Source organism: Tupaia chinensis, unplaced genomic scaffold (assembly GCF_000334495.1).
Source record: "Tupaia chinensis unplaced genomic scaffold, TupChi_1.0 Scaffold146828_1, whole genome shotgun sequence".
In the NCBI taxonomy this organism is placed as follows: Eukaryota; Metazoa; Chordata; class Mammalia; order Scandentia; family Tupaiidae; genus Tupaia; species Tupaia belangeri.
Window position 1 is genome coordinate 1,201,801 of NW_006206682.1, and position 18,799 is coordinate 1,220,599.

Sequence of the window (18,799 nt, forward strand, 5' to 3'; positions counted from 1 at the left end):
ACTGGGGGCTCGCCTGACCCGCCCTGCCGCTGCCCTGCGCCCACGTCTCCGGCTCCTCTCATACTATCGCTGGGACATGGTTGTCTTAGCATCGGGCCTTGCACGGGGACACCTTCCCCCAACCCATCCTCAGATCCAAAGACACTGCACACTGGGATTGGAGTCCTGAGATTTCCAAACTAAGGCTCTCTTTGGGCTTTTCAGATTAGGCCTACAGAAACTGGGCCAGTCACACTTGAAACCCTTAGAAATGGACCTCTCCCACCCAGGCCCAAGGATCCTAAGACTCAAAAAAAAGTGTCTTCAGGGGACCAGCAGTTAGCGTAATGGCTATGTCGCTGGACTACCATGTAGTCGACTGCGGTTCAAGTCCCAGACCCGGTGGTTTAAACTCACGCCAGTCACGTGTGTGTGCGTGACCAAGATCCCGAGAGGAGAATGGGGGAGAAGGGATTGCAGCGTGGCCATCCCCCCTGGGGGTGATTTCTTGCTTTCTGTCTCTCGGTCTCTCTCTGTCTGGCGAGCACACACGCCCTATAGCAAAAAACTCTCAAAAAAAAGAAAGTGTCTTCAGGATGGACCCTCAGCCTGAGCCCTGTAGACCCAGACTCTGAAACAAGCCTTTCAGATTCAGTTTTTACAGGAGCCCTTGAACTTGGCTTCTCAGAAGTGAACCTAAGAGCTGGATCCTCAGAACTAGACTCCGCAGTTGGGGACCATGGACTCCAGAAATCTCAGACCCAAGCTCTAAGAACTGGGGATGCTATGACATCTCTGCCTTTTGGCTAAGATCAAACGCAGAACTAGGAATCCTAAAAACTGGTGCAGAGACCCTCTCTTCTCTTGGCCCCTACTGCAGCCCAGTCCACAGCTCTTTAGTTCTAAAACTTTCAACCAGACCTCTCAAACCTGGTCCTACTGTACCAACTCCTGGAACTTCATACCTAGAGCCAGAGAACCTTGTGATCAACTGAGCCTCAAATCTGCCCGGCATTTACCAGCTGTGTGATGTTGAGTAAGTTACTCCACCTCTCTGAGCCTCAGCTCACCCATTAGCAAAATGGAGAGGATACTATCTATTATATAAGCGAAGGTTAATATGAGGGATGTAGTAGGACAGCAGGGACTTGGCACATAATAAAAACTAATAGTTTACTCCATCTCAGGTCACAGAGCATTTCTAACTAAATTTTTTCTTCACTAAATTTTAAAAAAATAATTAACTTTATTTATGGTTATTATTTATTTTGCTATAGGCACGTGTGCTCACCAGAGAGAGACAGACAGAGAGAAAGAAAGTGAGAAAGCAAGCCACCAGGTCCAGGACTCAAACCACAGTCGACCACGTGGTAGTCCAGTACCTTAACCACCATGCCACCTGCTGGCCCTCTCCAATTTTCACATTTCAGAGAAGAAAATTAATTTTCTTGGTAATACACCATCGCTGTGAAAATCTGACATCCCAGCAAAGGGCTAGATCATTATCTAAAAGGTATCCTCTCCAGAACTCAAGCTTATTGGGACTTTTGGGCCACCACAGGTAGCCAAGTGACTGTAACAGATTGGCTTCAAGGGCCAAGACCCAATAGAGGGAGATGTGAAAGAGGAATCATGCAATACCATGGCTCAGCCCTAAATAATCAGATCTCTCCCTGCATTCCATTTCTGTCCCAGTGTGTTTAAAAGCAGCAGTCTATTAAAGCAAAACCATATGTCATTTAGGGAGGGTTCAGTGTTGCACTTCCATTTCTTTGTTTTAAACAAATGCAAATGGGTTCTTTCATTGGCAGAATCACAGAAACCCAAATCCTGCTTTAATCATTACTCCTTTCAAGCTGTGGACTGGCCAAGCAGGGCTCTTCTCTCACACTGCTGATGGGAGCACAAATTGGCCCACCTCTCTGGAGGGCTCGCATTCATTCAACACTAATTTGCTAAATACCTGCCATGGTACGAGGAGCTGAGATTAACTGCACAGTAATGGCTTCGAAAACGCTCTCACCTTGTGACTGACAAAAGCAATGTGTGCACCTGTAAGAACCCACCATACTTAAAGGGAAAATACCAGAAGGAAACGTACTGACATATTAACGACGGGCCCTGAGAAAGAATCATGATGATTTCGTTCTTATGCTTTCTTGGTATGTTTCAAAATGTCTCTAATGAAAGTATTTTATTTGTATGATTGGAGGGGGAAAGGTAACGCTATACAACCAGGGTCTTGTGCTCTGATGAGCTGCGTGTTCCACAAGATAAATTTCTGAGAGTAAGAAGTCAGCGTCTCTGAATCCAGCCAGCTGGGGCTGTAATATTTGCCAATGTGTTAGTCAGAAACACCAACTTGCCCACAGTCCATACCTTATAAGCAATTTCACTTGCTCCAAGGAAGGGCATTTTGTATACTGTTTCTGAATTAGATCTTTTTTTTTCTCATTTAAGATTATGTGGTTGGAGGATGATACTCCCTCAGTGTTTTTGTCAAATGATGATAGTCATGTTTTTGAGAGTCACTGTGACTCGAGGACGTTCGATTTTGCAGGTTCTGTGGAAGACAAAACAGGAAATGAGCAGAGTCCTTTTCCTCTAGTACTTTTTTAGGAGGAGGAGGATGTTGGCAGGGACAGTGGCTCCGAGGCAGCCTGTACGGAGTGCTGGAACCGGGCACCAGGTACCACAGGAGGACAAGGGAGGAGAGTGATGACGGCTGGAGTGGGCTGAGGGGTGGTTTGTGGGAGAGCTGGACTTTGAGGATGGGTGAGACTTAGCTAGCAGGATATGGGGAAAGAACACTCATTCTTGGAGCAAACCCCTTGCTTGAACATGCACTAGATTCCAGACACTGCCAGGAACAGGGCAGTTAAAAATGAACGAGATAGGGGCCAGCAGATGGCACAATGTTTATATCGCTGGACTACCACAGGGTCAACTGCGATTCAAGTCCCAAACCTGGCAGCCTAAAACTCATGCCAAGCACATGTGTGTGCATGCATGCTCAAGACCCAGAGAGGAGAATGGAAGAAAAGGGACTGCAGTGTGACCATCCCCCCTGGGGGGTGATTTCTCACTTTCTGTCTCTCTGTCTGTCTGTCTCTCTGGTGAGTGCACATGCCCTTTCTGTCTCTCTGGGGGGGGCACATGCCCTAAAATTAAAAAAAAAAAAAAAAAAAAAAACCCTATAAAAAAAGATGAATGAGACAGATGTCACCTGCTGCCAAGCTGCTTAGCCACATAAACAACTAGGGACAATTCAGATGTGCAGTGTCAGGCTAGTGTGGAGACAATGCACAGTATGAGCTCTTGTTCTTCCTTTCTAAAGGAAGTCAGAGGGACCAGCAGATGGTGTAGTGGTTACATCACTGGACTCCTACATGGCTAGCCACAGTTCGAGTCCCGGACCCAGTGGCTTGAAAATCACTCCAGGCACGTGTGTTTGTATGCCGAAGATCCTAGGAGAATAATGGAGAAGAGATTGTGGCGTGATCACCCCGCTGGGGGTTGATTTCTCACTTTCTCTCTGTCTTTCTGTCTCTGGCGAGTGCACATGGCCTAAGGCAAAAAAGATGCTCGCACCATGTAGCAAATTTAAAAAAAAGGGAACTCAACAGAACCATATAGGACTAGAGAAGTTGGAATTTACTTATTTTTCTCTATAGAAAAGAAGAAACGAGAACTGAAAAGGAATCACAATTAAAGATCAGAGTTGTTGGGACCAGCACATGGCATAACGGTTACGTTGCTGGTTCAAGTCTTAGACCTAGCAGCTTAAAACTCACGTAGGCGGGAACCAGCAATTAGCGTAATGGCTATTTCGTTGGACTCCCACGTAGTCGACCATTGTTCGCGTCCCGGACCCGGTGGCTTAAAATTCACGCCGGGCGCGTGTGCGTGCATGCCCAAGATCCAGAGAGGAGAATGGAGGAGAAGGGATTGCGGTGTGACCATCCCCCCTGGGGGGTGATTTCTCGCGTTCTGTCTCTGTGTCTCTCTCTGTCTGTCTGGCGAGCGCATGTGCCCTATAGCGAAAACCTCCCCCCCCCAAAAAAAAGAACTGGGACCCACGCAGGCCTCATGTGTGTGTGTGTGTGTGTGTGTGCACGCGTGTGCGCACGCACACCCAAAACCCCAAGAGGAGACTGGAGGAAAAGGGATTGTGGCATGGCCATCCCCCCCAAGGGGTGATTTCTTGCTTTCTATCTCTCCAGTAAGCATGACTACCCTATACCAAAACTCTTTTTAACAAAATGAGAGTTGTAAATGTCATAAACTAACAACCCATCGAGTCTTCCTTACCAGGGAAAGAAAACTGAAAATGAGAAATCAGGTATGGGGTGGAATGAAGCCAGAAACAAACTCCCAAGCTAGCCTTTCCCTTTCTCTGGAAATTCTCCCGGGCAGCCCCTAGAAGAAATGCTATGGTGAGCTTAATTTTATTTTCCTGTACCCAAATCAGTGCCTTGTGAGTGATCCCCTGAAGATTTTGGACTTTACTGGATTCCAAGATCGACTGAGGTGCAGGCCCCAAGCCCCAGGACAGTCTGAGGATCCACTTGGCTTTGAAGTGGTTCAGGGTGGAGGGGGCAAGCCTTCCTTGTCAGAGCTGACCTACAGCAGACCAGCTGTGCACCCACAAGCTCAGGGTGGGTAAAGCTAACGAGGAATTAGGGGACCTCAGCTTTTGGCACACATACGAGTAGTCTGGGCCAGCAGGGAAAAAAACAACTAAAAGGGAATTTATATTCTCCTACGTTGCCAAGTGTTTAGATGGACCCCGGGTTGTTTATCTAACAACTTGACGTTTGGCCAGATTGACTAAAGATAATGAGTTTTAGCGAGGACGCTTCTAGGCCTGGCAACTGCTCTACAAAACCAAATAATAGAAGCTCATGAAAAACTCAGTGATTCCTCGGCAGTCTGGCCTACCAAGTTGAAATGATTTTTCTTTAAATATTCATGATCTGGATATAAAACAAGAAAATTCAACCCACAATTAATCATTCTTGTTTCCCTTAAGTGTTGATGTTTTCCATCACATCACGAGGGAATTCCGCCCAGGGTCTACAAGATCATTTGAACTGCTTTATGGCTAAGAGCCACCTTGGAAGTTAACAGTTCACAGGCCTGCTACCAATCGCATCGCACCTATGCAGTGGCGGCATTACTTCAGGGTTTCTTTTATTCTTTTAAGAAGTTTTTGCCTCTAGGGTATGCATACTCGCCAGAGAGGGAGACAGAGACGACGAGAGAGAGAGAAATCACCCCTAAGGGGGAATGGCAACCCTTCAATCCCTTCTAATCCATTCTCCTTCCGGGATCTTGGGCATGCATGCACACATGCCTGGCCTGAGTTTCAAGTCACCGAGTCCAGGACTTGAATCGCAGTCGGCCATATAGGAGGTCAGTGACGTAACCGCTACACCATCTGCTGACCTGACATGGTTTCTTCTAGCTGGTGACTTTGTCCCAACACCAAATTGCCCTGCAGATGCCAGGATCCAGGTCTCTGCTCTGTGTAACCCAGCACGAAGCCAAAGAGAACGAAAGGAGAGAAGCAGCTGGGACCCTCGAGACTCACGTGTGGCCTGGGAGCTACCTGGCAGTGTGCCCATTCCGCTCCGACAGAGCTAGTTAGTAAATCATGCCAACACAGGAGGCATTCGCGGTGGCACCGTTGCTCAGAGTGACAGGCATCCCTTGGTGGAAAAATGTTTTCATGTAAAAACTTAATAGACGTCACTCCCATTTTCTCTGGGAGTAAATTGGTCTCTCAGTCTTACTCTGGAAACAAAAAAAGACGAATTGCCCAGCACCAAACAAGTCTGTGGTTACCTAAAGGTGTAGACGTCATTTAATAGCAGTTTTCTCTGGGAGTAAATTGGTCTCTCAGTCTTACTCTGGAAACAAAAAAAGACGAATTGCCCAGCACCAAACAAGTCTGTGGTTACCTAAAGGTGGCGACGTGCCGTCAGCCATTTCAGTTCCTTCTAGATGAGTCCGCGAACCAGGCCCAGAAGACAAATGGTGGCTGTGGTCAGACGTCCCCCCCTGTTGCTACTCAAGATCTGCGGTTTGGAATAAGAAATGAGTGGCACTTCACCAAAATGGAGATGGGTCTAATAGAACATAAAAATCTGTTAAGCAATTTTTTAGGACATTAGGCTGTACGCGTTTAAGAGGGTAAGTCTTCCTGCAGCGGTCAAACATCACATAAAGCGCAGTCTTCTAATGTCCGTGTGGAAAGTGCTAGCACCACTTGGCCTGTTTTAGTCGTTCATCTCTCTTCCGTCTCTTGATTACCTGGAGAGGACTTTCTAATTTGAGGGTCACTCGAGCTCCCATTAGAAGAGTCATTCTTTTCAGCAGTTTGAAGAAGTCTCCAAAGAAGCAAGCCAAACAGCCAGGGCTTTTTTTTTTTTTTTTGTCTTTTTTTAGTTTTAGTCGTAGGGAACACACACTTGTGAGAGGTATAGAGGGAAGGTGAGAAACCACCCCACTCCCACCCCCACCCTCAGGGATGGCCATGCCGCAGTCTCTTTTCCTCCATTCTTTTGGGATTTGGGGCATGCACACACATGCACCCTTTGTATTTTCCAAGTTGCTGGGTCTGAGACTCAAATCACGCACTTGGCCAAGTGGGATCCAGTTGAATTATTTAATTTTATTTATCACTATTATTTTTAGTTTGCTACAGGGGTCATGTGCTCACCAGAGACAGACAGACAGTGAAAGGGAAAGTGAGAAAGCAAGTGATCAGGTCCGGGCCTTGAACCACGGTTGGCCATGTGAGTCCAGTGCCTTAACCACCGTACCATCTACCAACCCCTTCTTATAGCCAACTTGGACAAAGCATGAGTAGTCCAAGAATCTTGGCTCTGGGTGAAAATGACAAATCATTTACAAGGAAGTATTCAGAATATCTTGCCTCTTCCTTTGTCCTAACTTGTTATTAGTTTAGAGATCAAAGAATTTGACTCTTAGCAAGCGTTAAAAAAAAGTGGAAAAGGTCATATTGAGAAGTTACTAAAAGTTACACAGGATAAGGCAGCTGTCAGCAGAGAACATTCCTCCCTACCACACTCGGCCTACACATAAATTTTCTATCACTGAATGTCAGCTTAGAAAAAGGGCAGGTGGGGACCAGCAGTTAGCATAATGGCTATGTCGCTGGATTCCCATGTAGTCGATCTGGTTCGAGTCCCAGACCCGGTGGCTTAAACTCACGCCGGGCATGTGCATGTGCCAAGATCCCAAGAGAAGAATGGAGAAGAAGGGATTGTGGCATGGCCATCCCCCTTAAGGGTTGATTTCTCGCTTTGTGTCTCTCTGTCTCTGTCTGTCTGGCGAGTGCACGTGCCGTATAGCAAAAACCTCTCCAAAAAAAGAAAAAAAAAAGAAAAGAAAAAGGGCAGGCGACAGGCATGGGTAAAAGCCATTCACTAATAATATTTAGGCAAAGGCTACAACTGTAGCAGGGAGCAAGATCTAGAAACATTCTGCGTGTTAAAAAACTTCTATAGAATCATTTTAATTTCTCTGCTGCCACATACCACGAGGCTGTTACACTGTAGAAACTGGCAGCGTTCTGATAATAGGAACATTACAAGATCCGTGGGGTGATGGAAAGGGAAGGACTGGGAGCCAGCAGGCCCATGAGAATGCCGGCCCTCCTGTACATTAGCTGTACGACCCCTGGGCAGGTCCCACAGCGTCAGTTTTGTTATAAAATGGGACAGCATCAACATAACTTCACAAACCTGTTCCAAGGGTTAGGGTCAATGTAGGAAATGAGCTCCTCAGGCATTAAGAAATGGCAGCTGTGGGGCCAGCAGTTAGCGTAATGGCTATGTCGCTGGACTCCCGTGTAGTCGACCGTGGTTCGAGTCCTGGACCCGGTGGCTTAAATTCACGCCAGGCGCGTGTGCGTGCGTGCCCAAGATCCCAGGAGGAGAATGGAGGAGAAGGGACTGCGGTGTGGCCATCCCCCCTGGGGGGTGATTTCTTGCTTTCTGTCTCTCTGTCTGGCGAGCACACGTGCTCTATAGCAAAAACCTCTCAAAAAAATAAAAAAAGAAAGAAATGGCAGCTGTTTAGTATTCACAGTCTTATCACCTCCATTTATGGACTCACACTTTGATACTGCTGCTAAGCCCTAGGAAATTAGTTCTGCAGGAGTAAGCAGTCTTGGCCTGGAGCTCCCTATTCTGTTTTAACGCTATAACAAATTTGCAGCATGTCGAGAAATGCACCTGTTACGAAGTTTTCTTTAGGTGGATCTCAGCCTCCACAGGCTGTCCATTCTGAGTCTCATGAGAACAGAAACCTTGGTCTTCATATTGATTTGGGGTCTTTTCTTCTCACCTTTACAAGGTAGATAATGAGACAGCAAAGTTTTAAAAGACTCACTTTATAACATCGCTGCCTTCTGGTGACTAGAATAATTCTAGTATCCATTCAAGTGCTCTCCTCTTCACTTTTTTCTCTTTCTTTTTTTTTGTCCCTGGTGGTCTAGTGGTTAGGATTCGGTGCTCTCTCTCTCTCTCTCTCTTTTTTTTTTTTGGCCAGATAACAGATATGTTTATCAGAAAGACACAGAGAGGGAGAGGAGAAAGCACCCCTACAGGGCATGGCCAAGCCACAATCTCTTATTCCTCCTGCCTGCTGAGATGTTGGGCACACATGTGCACGCTCCCAGTGTTTCTCAAGCCACTGGGTCCGGGACTCGAACTGTGCACTTAGCCAAGTGGGATCAGCTGCCTTAAGCACTAGCCAGCCCTAACTGCTCCCCTTCCTGTTTAAAAAAAAAAAAAAATCATTAGATACAAAGAATCTATTACTTATTCACGAGCAAGAGGAAAAGTCCTTTTCTAGGAAATGTGATTAAGCCAACTAATTACACTTGATCATATCTTTTATTTATCTTTTTTAAGAGATTTTTGCTATAGGTCATGTGAGCTCACCGGAGACACAAAGTGAGAAATCACACCTCAGAAGGGATGGCCATGCTGCATTCTTCTCCTCCAATCTCCTCTAGGGATTTTGGGCACGTGCACACTTGTGCCCAGCATGAGTTTCAAGCCACTGGCTCTGGGACTGCAACCGCAGTTGGCCATGTGGGAGTCCAGTGACGTAACCGCTACACTATCTGCTGGTTCCCCCAATCATATTTTCTTAATCCAAACATCCAGCTGTGGTCAGAATGCAGGCGACCTACTTGTATGTTGCTACAGACTGTCCCAAGGTGTTGGCTGTGGGCTAGCAGGCAGCACAGACGTTAAGGTGCTGGACCCCAAATGGCCAACCCATACGGAGAGTTCCAGACTTGGCAGCTTGAAAATCACACCAAGTGTACATGCGTGCATGCCCCAAATCCTGAGAGACTGGAAAAGGGATTGCGGCATGGCCACCCCCTTTGGGGGGTGCTTTCTCACTTTCTCTCTGGTGAGTGTACTTGCCCTGTGGCAAAACACTGACTGTGTTGGGATGCCACTTAGTATTAACAGAGTAGGCACATTTAATCATCAACACCCCCAGTTCTTAAGAAACTAGCCTCTGTGGCCTTCATTATTTTTTTGATTTCTTATATATATTTTTTTAAGTTTTTGCAATAAGGCGCATGCACTCGCCAGAAAGACAGAGACAGACAGAGATGTAGAAAGCAAGAAATCACCCCCCAGGGGGGATGGCCACACCACAATCCCTTCTCCTCTCAGGATCTTGGGCATGCACGCACATGCACCCAGCGTGAGTCTGAGCTACCGGGTCTGGGATTCAAACCACGGTCGACTACATGAGAATCCAGCGACATAGCCATTTCACCAACTGCTAGTCCCGATTTCTTATAATTTCCTAAAATAAGAAGTATATATTATTTATATAATAGGAGGTAGAGTCATATTTTCTTTTTCTTTTAAAGAATTTTTTTTTTTTTTTTTCATTTGACCAGAGAGAGAGAGGGAAAGTGAGAAAGTAGCCACCAGGTTTGGGACTTGAACCTTGGTCAGCCATGTGAGAATCCAGCACCTTAACCACCATGTCACCTGCCAGCCCCAAACCCACATTTTTCAAGGGAGGAGAAAAATAAATAAATAAATAAAGACTCCCATGATCTATTCTAAATGTAGAACATTAACAGAGACTGGGTAACACCTTAAAAGGCTGATCGGTTATATGTTTAACTGACCCCGTCAGCTTTAAACTCAAAAAGCCCCCTACCCTGAGTCACAGAGGACTGGGCACCAGCAGCAGCTCTAGCTATAGGCCAGGCTCTGTGCTTAACTTCTAACATCTCCGACAGCGATCCCGCCTGGGACGTGTGACCACCATCCTATAGACCAGACCCGTAATTTACACCACTGAGTCTGCATGTGAAGCTCCTCTCCAGTTAACAGGGAAAGCTGTCTGAAAGGCAAATCCCAGAGGGCTACACAGGATGTCTTCTGGTGTAAAGAGTAACAAATTGTAACAAACTCTGACCAGAAACTGCTAAAGAACAGGAGCTAAGAATATGTACCAGTAAAGGGTAGGTATACAAGATGACCCAACCTTTGTTGCTGCTTTTAATAATTAAATGTAGATAGTTACAAATTCAGTGAGAAACTGATTCTACAGAGATACAGTTAAGTTTGTGCTCTCCAAATGCAAACCTAGGGCTAGCCCTGTAGTACAGTGGTTAAGGACTGTGAACAGGGAGTGGATCACATTTGGACCAACGCAGTTCAAATCCTGGCCTCAGAAGTTTGAAAAACACCGGGTATGTGTTCCCCAAATCCCGACAGGATGGAGAAATGGAGGAAAAGGACCGTGGTGTAACCATGCCCCACAGAGCAGTGCTCTCTCTTCCCTGATGAGTGCATGCATCCTACGATAATAAAAGATATAAAAACACAAATGCAAATTCAACCAGGTTTGAAATCCTAAAAGCAAAGCCTTTAAATAACCATCCCAACTTTTTTTTCAATTAAAAAACCTAGACAGATGGCGGAATCACGCATATATTCAAATCTATAGGACACGCAAGGCCAAAAACTGAAAAATCAGCCCTTGTGAACACCTCTGACTTGCTCGCTCCCTTCCCTAACGAGGGGCTTCTGGGCCCCTCAGGCATTCCTCAGTGAAGAACAAGTATCCCTTTCCTGGTGACCCCTGGTAATAGCACAGGTGTCTGAACGTGCATCTTTAGTCACATAGTCAGGATCTGGCAGCATCTGGAACCATAACTTTAACCCAGCCTTCCATAACAGTCTTTCTACTTTCTGGTACAGAACATGACACTGTGATATAAGCCATGAACCGCTTCAGCCTTTTCACTTCTGCAGAAGCTAAGACAACCTCTCCAATATACAGAGGGGCTGGAAAGTTAATTTCCTGGGAAAGAAATACACAACCTGGCCCTGGCATTTTAGTACCCAGGAGAGCTGAGATAAGTCCATTGATCAAAACTCCATGTACAATGGTCTTTCCAAACTTGGTGTGTTGTGCAAAATCTTCACTTATATGCAGAGGGTTGACATCCCCTGTTAATTCTGAGAAGGTCATCACGTCCCTGTGTGTGAACGCCCTGCTGAGTTCAGCCCGGTCTCCAACCCTGATGTGCACATGTCTGAAGTGCCGTCTGGTCAGCAGTGGGGGGCTCAGGAAGACGCTCCTCTGAAGACAACCCCGGCAAAGGCGATGGCTGGGAATCACTGGGAACATCTCGGCACCGTCAAATTTCATCAGCAGAGGCTTCGAGTTTGCTTTGGTTTTCAAACATTACACGGGTACCAGAAATACTGCTGAGAGTAGAAATCCTTCTGAAATAGAAGACTACTCAATCCAACGCTAGTTCCCTACTATTACCAGACAGTGCAAGGAGAAATGGAGAAACCTACAAAAGAAAAAAGAGGTTAAAGCGCTCAAGAGAAAACTGCACTGACACACGGGGCGATGTACAGACAGGACAAACAAGGCTGATGCGGCAGCATTTGGAAGAGCTGGAGGGGGGCCGCCAGCCACTCAGGAGTGCACAGATCCAGCACTCACTCGGCATTAGGTACTAAGCGAAAAGTTAAGTATCACAAGGCTCCAAGTTCTATCCTAAAACAATGCCCATATAAAAATCTAAGTGCAGAGCCAACACGCAGTGTAGTGGTTAAGGCACTGGACTCCCACACGGCCAATTGCGGTTTGAGTTCCAGACTCAGCGGCTTGAAAATCACACCAGGCACATGTGTGTGCATGCCCAAACTCCCAGGAGGAGAATGGACAAGAAGGGATTGCAGTGTGGCCATCCCCCACCTCGGAGGGGGTGTGTGGTTTCTAACTGTCCCTTTCACTGTCTGTTTCTCTCTGGTGAGCACACATGCCCTATGACAAAAATCTAAGTGCTCTAGCTCACATTTCAGAAGCAATCAAGTTCCAGATTATTTTTCCTCCTTGCTAGATGTTAACCACACTAAATTTATTCAAGCACAAGAATGAAATACATACAAGGAAATTTAAAAACTTTATGAGAAAATGGAATTAAGGCACAAGTTTATCTCAGTGCAAAAAAAAATGAAATCTATGCATAATTTTTTCAATAATACACATGTCCACAAACTCTCTGATTTTCATGAACTCTTTGAAGTTCCCTCATATACTAAAAAGCAATCGATCAATCACTCAGTGTTACCTGGAATATGTGAAAAAACAGCCTTTACCTGAATCACTCTGAAGGCACATTTCTTGCCTCTATAGGATCCCAACAGGGTCAAAGAACTCCACAATTTGACAAGACCACTGCAGAAAGATCAAGAAAATGTAAATAAAGATTTGTCTCCACAATCTCTCTCTAGTACTTTTCTTTGTGGTGGCCCAGAAAGTGGTTGCCTTTTTTTCATAAAATTTAACTAATTTTTAAAAAGCAAACAAACTTTAGAAATGAAAGTATAGTGCGTCTCAGGCAGAGAATAAAATGAACCTCAACTAAGAATGTCTCCAAAATACACATTTCTGACTTTGCAATCGCATCTGTAAACTGGGAAGCTAGTTACAACCCGTCACCAGTTTTGCTCTCTCTATAGAGTACAAGCTCCTGCTCAATCAACGTCCTACTCCTCCACCCCAGTTTCAAGTCCCAAAAGTTGCTTGGAGTTTACTACGACAAAACCCTTCTCCTTCTCAGAAGGGGGCAATTTTGTTCTTTTTCTCCATCAGTTCCCCTGCCCTGTTAGACCAGAAATGGTCACGATCTGTCCTACCTGCTACGTATTCTCAAGACGGCTGACAAGGTCTCCTCTTCATAGGTTAGGACGTCCAGGGGTAAGGCAGCACCGACCTGCATATGAAATGCCGCTATCAGCAGCCGTCGTCATCGCTGCTCTGCAACGCTAATAACTAATCCTCTTTCCGAGCTTTCCTCTTGCACCAACGGCATTTTATTTACCAGTGCTGGCACTCTAAGTTGCCTACTCCCCCACCTCAGGGTGTTCTTCCTACACCCCTTCTTATGGCTGACACCTCTTTACTCTGCAAGGGTTTGCTTAAGTTGTTCCTTCCTGAGCCAGGTGTTTGGTGTGGTGGTTGAGGCAGCTGGGTCCCACGTGGCCAACTGCGGTTCGAGTTCTAGGCTCAGCGGCTTGGAAAAACACTCCACGTGCCTGTGTGCACGTGCATGCATGCATATCTAAAATTCCAAGAGAAGAATGGAGGCAAGGGGACTGCAGTGTGGCCCTCCCTCCAGGGGGTCATTTCCCTCTCCCTCTATCCCTCCCTGACAAGCATACGTGCCCTACAGCAATGAAATGATAGACAGATAGTCAGACGGACCCTTCCCTGATCTCCTAGCTCAGGCTCAACTTGCTCCTGTGCTCTGTCCATATAAGACACTTCGTAATCCTCATCATTTTTGTCGCTAGTTGTTTAACTTGGAAATTATTTCTGAAGAATCCTGTCAACTTCCAAAACGCTGGTGACCGCGAGGACAAAGCTGCGCGAAGGGCTGGTCTCTGATAAGGTGAGCTGCTCAGGATGTAACTCCACAGCCCCGGCGCAGTGCTGAGCGCTGCTCACTTTTTCCCTAATAAGTGACTTGAACCTACCTACCAAAAATTAACCATTTCCAAAATTCTCCTCCTGTGGTTTCAAATACAGTTTTGCTTTAAAATAATGTTTGGTAAATGTTCTTTCTCTGTTTCTTATAAGGGTTGGAAGAATGTTCAATCTACTAAGCGATTCCATACCTCCCCAAACAGGTCCTTCAGGGCTGAGAGAAGCAGCTGTTTGAACTGTGGAGCGTTCAGTCCAACTCCATGATCTTGAAATTCTCTATTAAAAAATAAATAAATAAATAAAAAGAAACATAAAAAAATTCATGTTAGATTCTTTAAAAAAAAGACAATCTGAAGTAGGATTTGGGAGACTATAAACTTACAGGCAGACTTTCATGTAGTGGTGCTCAGAGGGATTTTTGTAAACTACTCGCTCGTATGAAGTAGCTGGGGCTGGCATCTTTTCCAATGCTGGTCATACCCTAGATAAGTAAATCAAAAGGACTAGAAATTACCAAGGGACAAGCTTTTTTCCCACATTTTTAATGAGAATCTGATCTATGTGATTTAGAGGATTTTTTTCTGTAAGTGAGACAAGAGACAGAGACAGTATCTCCAGTGGGGTCCTGACTCCACAACCCACTCCTAGGCTTTAGCCAGTCCCAGATCATGGGCACATGCTTGCCCAGCATCCTCAGGAAGATCCCGAGACACGAACCTGGAACCTTCTCATGTAAGTCACCCTCACAGAGGATTAGTTTTACTATTGTACCACCACCTGGTCTATTTGATTTTTTTTTTTATGGTTTGTGCCACAGGGTATGTGCACTTGCAGGAGAGAGACAGAGACACAGAGAGAGGGAAAGTGAGACATCACCTCCCAGGGGGGATGGCTCCACTGCAGTCCCTTCTCTTAGGATTTTGGGCATGCATGCACACGTCTGGCATTATTTTCAACCTGCTAGGTCCAAGACTGGAACTGTGGTCAGCCATGTGGAAATCCAGTGCCTTAACCACCATGCCACCTGCTGGTTCCCCACCATTTGAGTTTTAAAAGACCTCTTAGTACAGTAACTAATTGTGGTCTAAGGTTATCCATATAAATACAAAGGGTGTTTCTCTATTTTCTACATGCCAGCCCACTGCACTCTTAGGCAAACCCTAATAACATACAGTTGTCCCTTAGGATCTGGTGGGGTTTGATTCTAGGACCCCTGGGAGTACCAAAATGTGCAAATGCTGAAGTCCCTTATACAAAATGGCATAATATGTATTTACATATAATCTATGCACATTCTCCTGAACACCTAAACTCACCTCTAGATGGCTTAAAAGTAATCTTTTTAAAAAATTATTTAGTTTTATTTCTTCTTATTTTTAAAATTTTGCTATAGGGCATATGCATTCACCAGAGACAGAGACAGAAAATGCCGGCCACCAGGTCCAGGACTCAAACCACAGTCAACCACATGGGAGCCCAGTGCCTTAACCACCATGCCACCTGCTGGCCCTATAAGTAATTTTTGAGTCAGACATAACTAAAAAGGAAAATGTAAGAACTTCCTTGGCATCTCTCGTTTCCTCCAGTTCATCACCACTGGCACAGCCTGGATGCATCTGCTACGGCCGACTTGGCTGAACCTGTGGCTGCAGAACTCGCCAACCCGGAGGGCCCAGGTGACACCAGCTAACATTTTCCCCACGGTGCACCCAGCTCCGTCCTAAACACATGCCTTAGCTTGTCTTCAACATGAGCCTACGAGGTAAAAGTCATTATTCTGTCTCTTTCTGAGACTAAGACTCCAAGGCTTAGTAAAAGGTAGGTAACACCTGCCCAAGGGCATCCAGAGATCCCAGTCACTCCTGTGCCCCACAAGACGATTCTGGTGTGAAGCCTCTTCATCCATATAAAACGTAAAGGCCTAAGAGCAAAACCCGAGATCTGAAGGTCTCTTCTTGTTTACCCCAGTCACACAAAACATGGACAGAGAATGAGGGCGGGAGATCTGCTGTCACCTGCATCCTCGTCTGCCTGTCTCCCAGTCCAGAAGTCACCTCTGCAGAGGACTGCCTGACAGTCCAGAGAAAACTGAGTCTACGTACCAAGGGCTTGGAGAAGAGGAACTCCTGTCATTTCTAACAGCCCTGCAACTTTCAAGAAGTGAGAACACGCTGATCCCCCTGCAGAGAATTCCTCCTCGGCTCCATTTCCACCTCACTCTCCCTCTGGATAGCTCCTACTCACGCTTCAGGTTTTGGATGAAATGTCACCTCTCCAGGGAAGCCCTCTCTGACGCTCTGCTCTAAATTAAATTCCCTTGTCATGTGACCTCTTAACACTGTTTATTTAACGTCTAGATCCTCTGCTTTAAGGGACCAGGAACTGAGGTCCAACCTGTTCAAAGTCACATAGCTATAGACCAGTATTTCCAAAACCTCCGTAGGTCTGGTCCACTTCCAGTCACTCCCAGATGATGACCTCCAGAGAAAAGGAAAATTTGGGACCAAAAAGATCTATCCACCCATCCATTCGAATAGCATTAACACTGGGGCCGACGGGTAGCATGGTGGTTAAGATGCTGGACTCCCTCACGGCCAAGTGCAATTCGAGTCCTGGACCTACTTGGTGGCTTGCTTTCTCACTTTCCCTTTCTCTCTCTCTCTGATCAAATTAAAAAATAGTAACAAAAGGAATTAATTCTTTAAAATAAACAAATGAACAAAAAGCATTAATACTCTTGGAGTCTGGCACAGAGTTGGTGTTCAGCAGTCTTGCTCGCCCCATGACTGAGAAATGGTGGCAGTGGCGGTGGCGTTCACGAGTCTCTCTGCTTTCAGGATGGCAGCAGCAGTCACCTGTGCTTCTTCCCTAGCGCCTCTCCTGACCAGAAGGGCAGGGAGAACAGGAACCTCGTCGAGTTCCCTTGTCACCTGGCGCAGGACAGTTATTTTCCTAGCGGCACTGACTGCCTTGACGGAGCCCGCTGCCTGGCACAGGGGAATGAGACTAGGTCTGAGTGGGGCGTAGAATGCCAATCAAAACGAAGCCCTCCAGCGCACTCTACAGGTAAAACAGTGGAGACCGTTGTACAACGTGTACGTATTTACTGCCACTTAACTATACAGTTAAAGTGAGGCCAGTAGCTGGAGTGGTGGTGAAGGTGCTGAACTCCCACACGGCCAACAGCGGTTTGAGACCCAAACCTGGAGGCTTGCTTTCTCACTTTTCCATTCTCTTTGTTCGAATTTAAAAAATAATAATAACAAGTAGAATTAAATAAATGATTCTTTTTAAAAAATGGTTAAAGTGATAGGTTTTGTAACCAAAATTTTACAATTTAAAAAAGAAAAAAGAATCAAAGAGCAAATGTTTACTGGGTGGTCACTTTTCCAGACCCCTGAGGCCTCAAAAAAGAGGCCGCAGCAGGAAATGACAGCACTGCCCTCTGCAGGTGGTCCTGAGATGAAAGGAACGATGCCCGGGAGACCCTCCATGCAGCGGCCTCATTCACCAGGCTCACCGCACACTTAGGCGCGCCTGTGGGCACCACCGCTATGGTCAAAGTCAGCCCATTAGGGGCTGCAGAATGCTCACAATGGATCATGCATCTGTAACATGCAACACGTATCTGGAACATGTATCTGGGCACCCACCTCTACTCCTCTCCTGTCTGTTCTCTGCAGCAGCCAGTGAGCAGATTACATCTACTCGAGGCCCAGCCGGGCTGGCTGAGGGTAAGGTGCTGCCAGCCCAGAGAGGCTCAGGTTCAGATTCTGGACCACGCTGAGCAGGCCAGGTGTGGGCACATGCCAGTGATACTGGCTAACTGAGAGGCTGGGCAGAGGCTTGCCAACAGGAGACACTGTCCAAAATGCCTGACCTCTCCCTCAATAAATCTACCTACTCAAGGTACAGCATTCCTCGCTCAAAACCTTGAACGCTCCCCATTTTATCCAGAGACTAAGGCTGCAGTCTTTACAGTCTTTGCAAGGCCAAAGACTTTAAAACCAACGTCTCCGCAAGGCCCTATCTAACCTGCACTGCTGTTGCCCACACCCGGCCGAGGGGACTGGGGTCCTGTCATTCTCGCCGCTTACTCCCCTCCACCACACATGCCACCCAGCTCTTTCTCGCACCAGTCTCGCCGCCTCTGGGGCTTCAGATCTAGTTTTCCGCAAGCTGGAAAAGCTTTCCCTCCAGAGAGCCACAAGGCTCAGTCTCTCGCCTCCTTTCGGGCTTTGCACAAATCTCACTCCATTTGGCCCACTGTCCATCCTATCGACCACCTACCCCCATGACCCTGTCCCTGCTCATTTTTTCCCACGGCACTTGGCACCTTGTAACATAATTATTCACACACAACTCGCAGATTCTTGACCTGTACTGCCCTCTCACGTCCCTGGAGAAGATCCACTCCACGAGACACGGCGGCCTTTCGGGCTTGTTCCCGGCCGTTTCCCGAAGATCTACAACCACGCATCGCACACAGTAGGTGGTCAGCATATAACTTCTGAACTAAGTAACTTAAAAAGCTCAACGACCTACTGTGGACACTCGGGTCTTTTCCAACTTTTTTCGACTAACGACCGCCATTGGCTGAGGGCCCACCTGGCGCCTGCAGTGCGCTCAGCACATGGGTCCCGTTCGGTCCTCACAGCCATCCCCTGCGACCGAAACCACACACGGTGTCGCAAAGAAGCCGGTGGAAGTCCGTGGCCCTGTCCCTACGGGTCCTTGTCGCAGGTGGCAGTACCTTCGGCCGCACGGAGCCGCGAGGCCCGTCACGGCCCTT

General features: G+C 46.7%; 2 protein-coding genes and 1 long non-coding RNA gene across 5 annotated transcripts in view; all 3 read right to left on the reverse strand.

The window, feature by feature from the left end:
• Positions 1-4,273: 4,273 nt before the first annotated feature.
• On the reverse strand, positions 4,274-6,535 carry LOC114006283 (uncharacterized). The gene is made up of 2 exons (XR_003548024.1): positions 5,943-6,535; positions 4,274-5,826 (listed from the first exon to the last, which is right to left on the reverse strand). It is a non-coding gene; the product is annotated as an uncharacterized LOC114006283 (long non-coding RNA).
• Positions 6,536-10,958: 4,423 nt separating this feature from the next.
• HTD2 (hydroxyacyl-thioester dehydratase type 2) lies at positions 10,959-11,732 on the reverse strand (the record flags this gene model as incomplete). The annotated part of the gene is given in 1 exon segment (XM_027768540.1): positions 10,959-11,732. A coding segment is annotated over 1 exon segment (548 nt), but the record flags the coding sequence as incomplete, so codon positions are not given.
• Positions 11,722-18,799, reverse strand: part of RPP14 (ribonuclease P/MRP subunit p14) — a 7,343-nt gene continuing 265 nt past the window's right edge. Inside the window, exons 1-6 of one of the 3 annotated variants that reach the window (XM_006169163.2) lie at positions 18,616-18,779; positions 14,390-14,488; positions 14,199-14,283; positions 13,218-13,294; positions 12,678-12,756; positions 11,722-11,863 (exon numbers count right to left, since the gene is read on the reverse strand). In XM_006169163.2, coding sequence (XP_006169225.1) covers positions 11,807-11,863; positions 12,678-12,756; positions 13,218-13,294; positions 14,199-14,283; positions 14,390-14,466 — 375 coding nt within the window. In that variant the 5' untranslated portion in view covers positions 14,467-14,488; positions 18,616-18,779 and the 3' untranslated portion in view covers positions 11,722-11,806. Of the gene's footprint in view, positions 11,864-12,677; positions 12,757-13,217; positions 13,295-14,198; positions 14,284-14,389; positions 14,489-18,615; positions 18,782-18,799 lie in introns of those variants that run through there. The other 2 variants (XM_006169164.2, XM_006169167.2) reach the window with 2 other exon arrangements.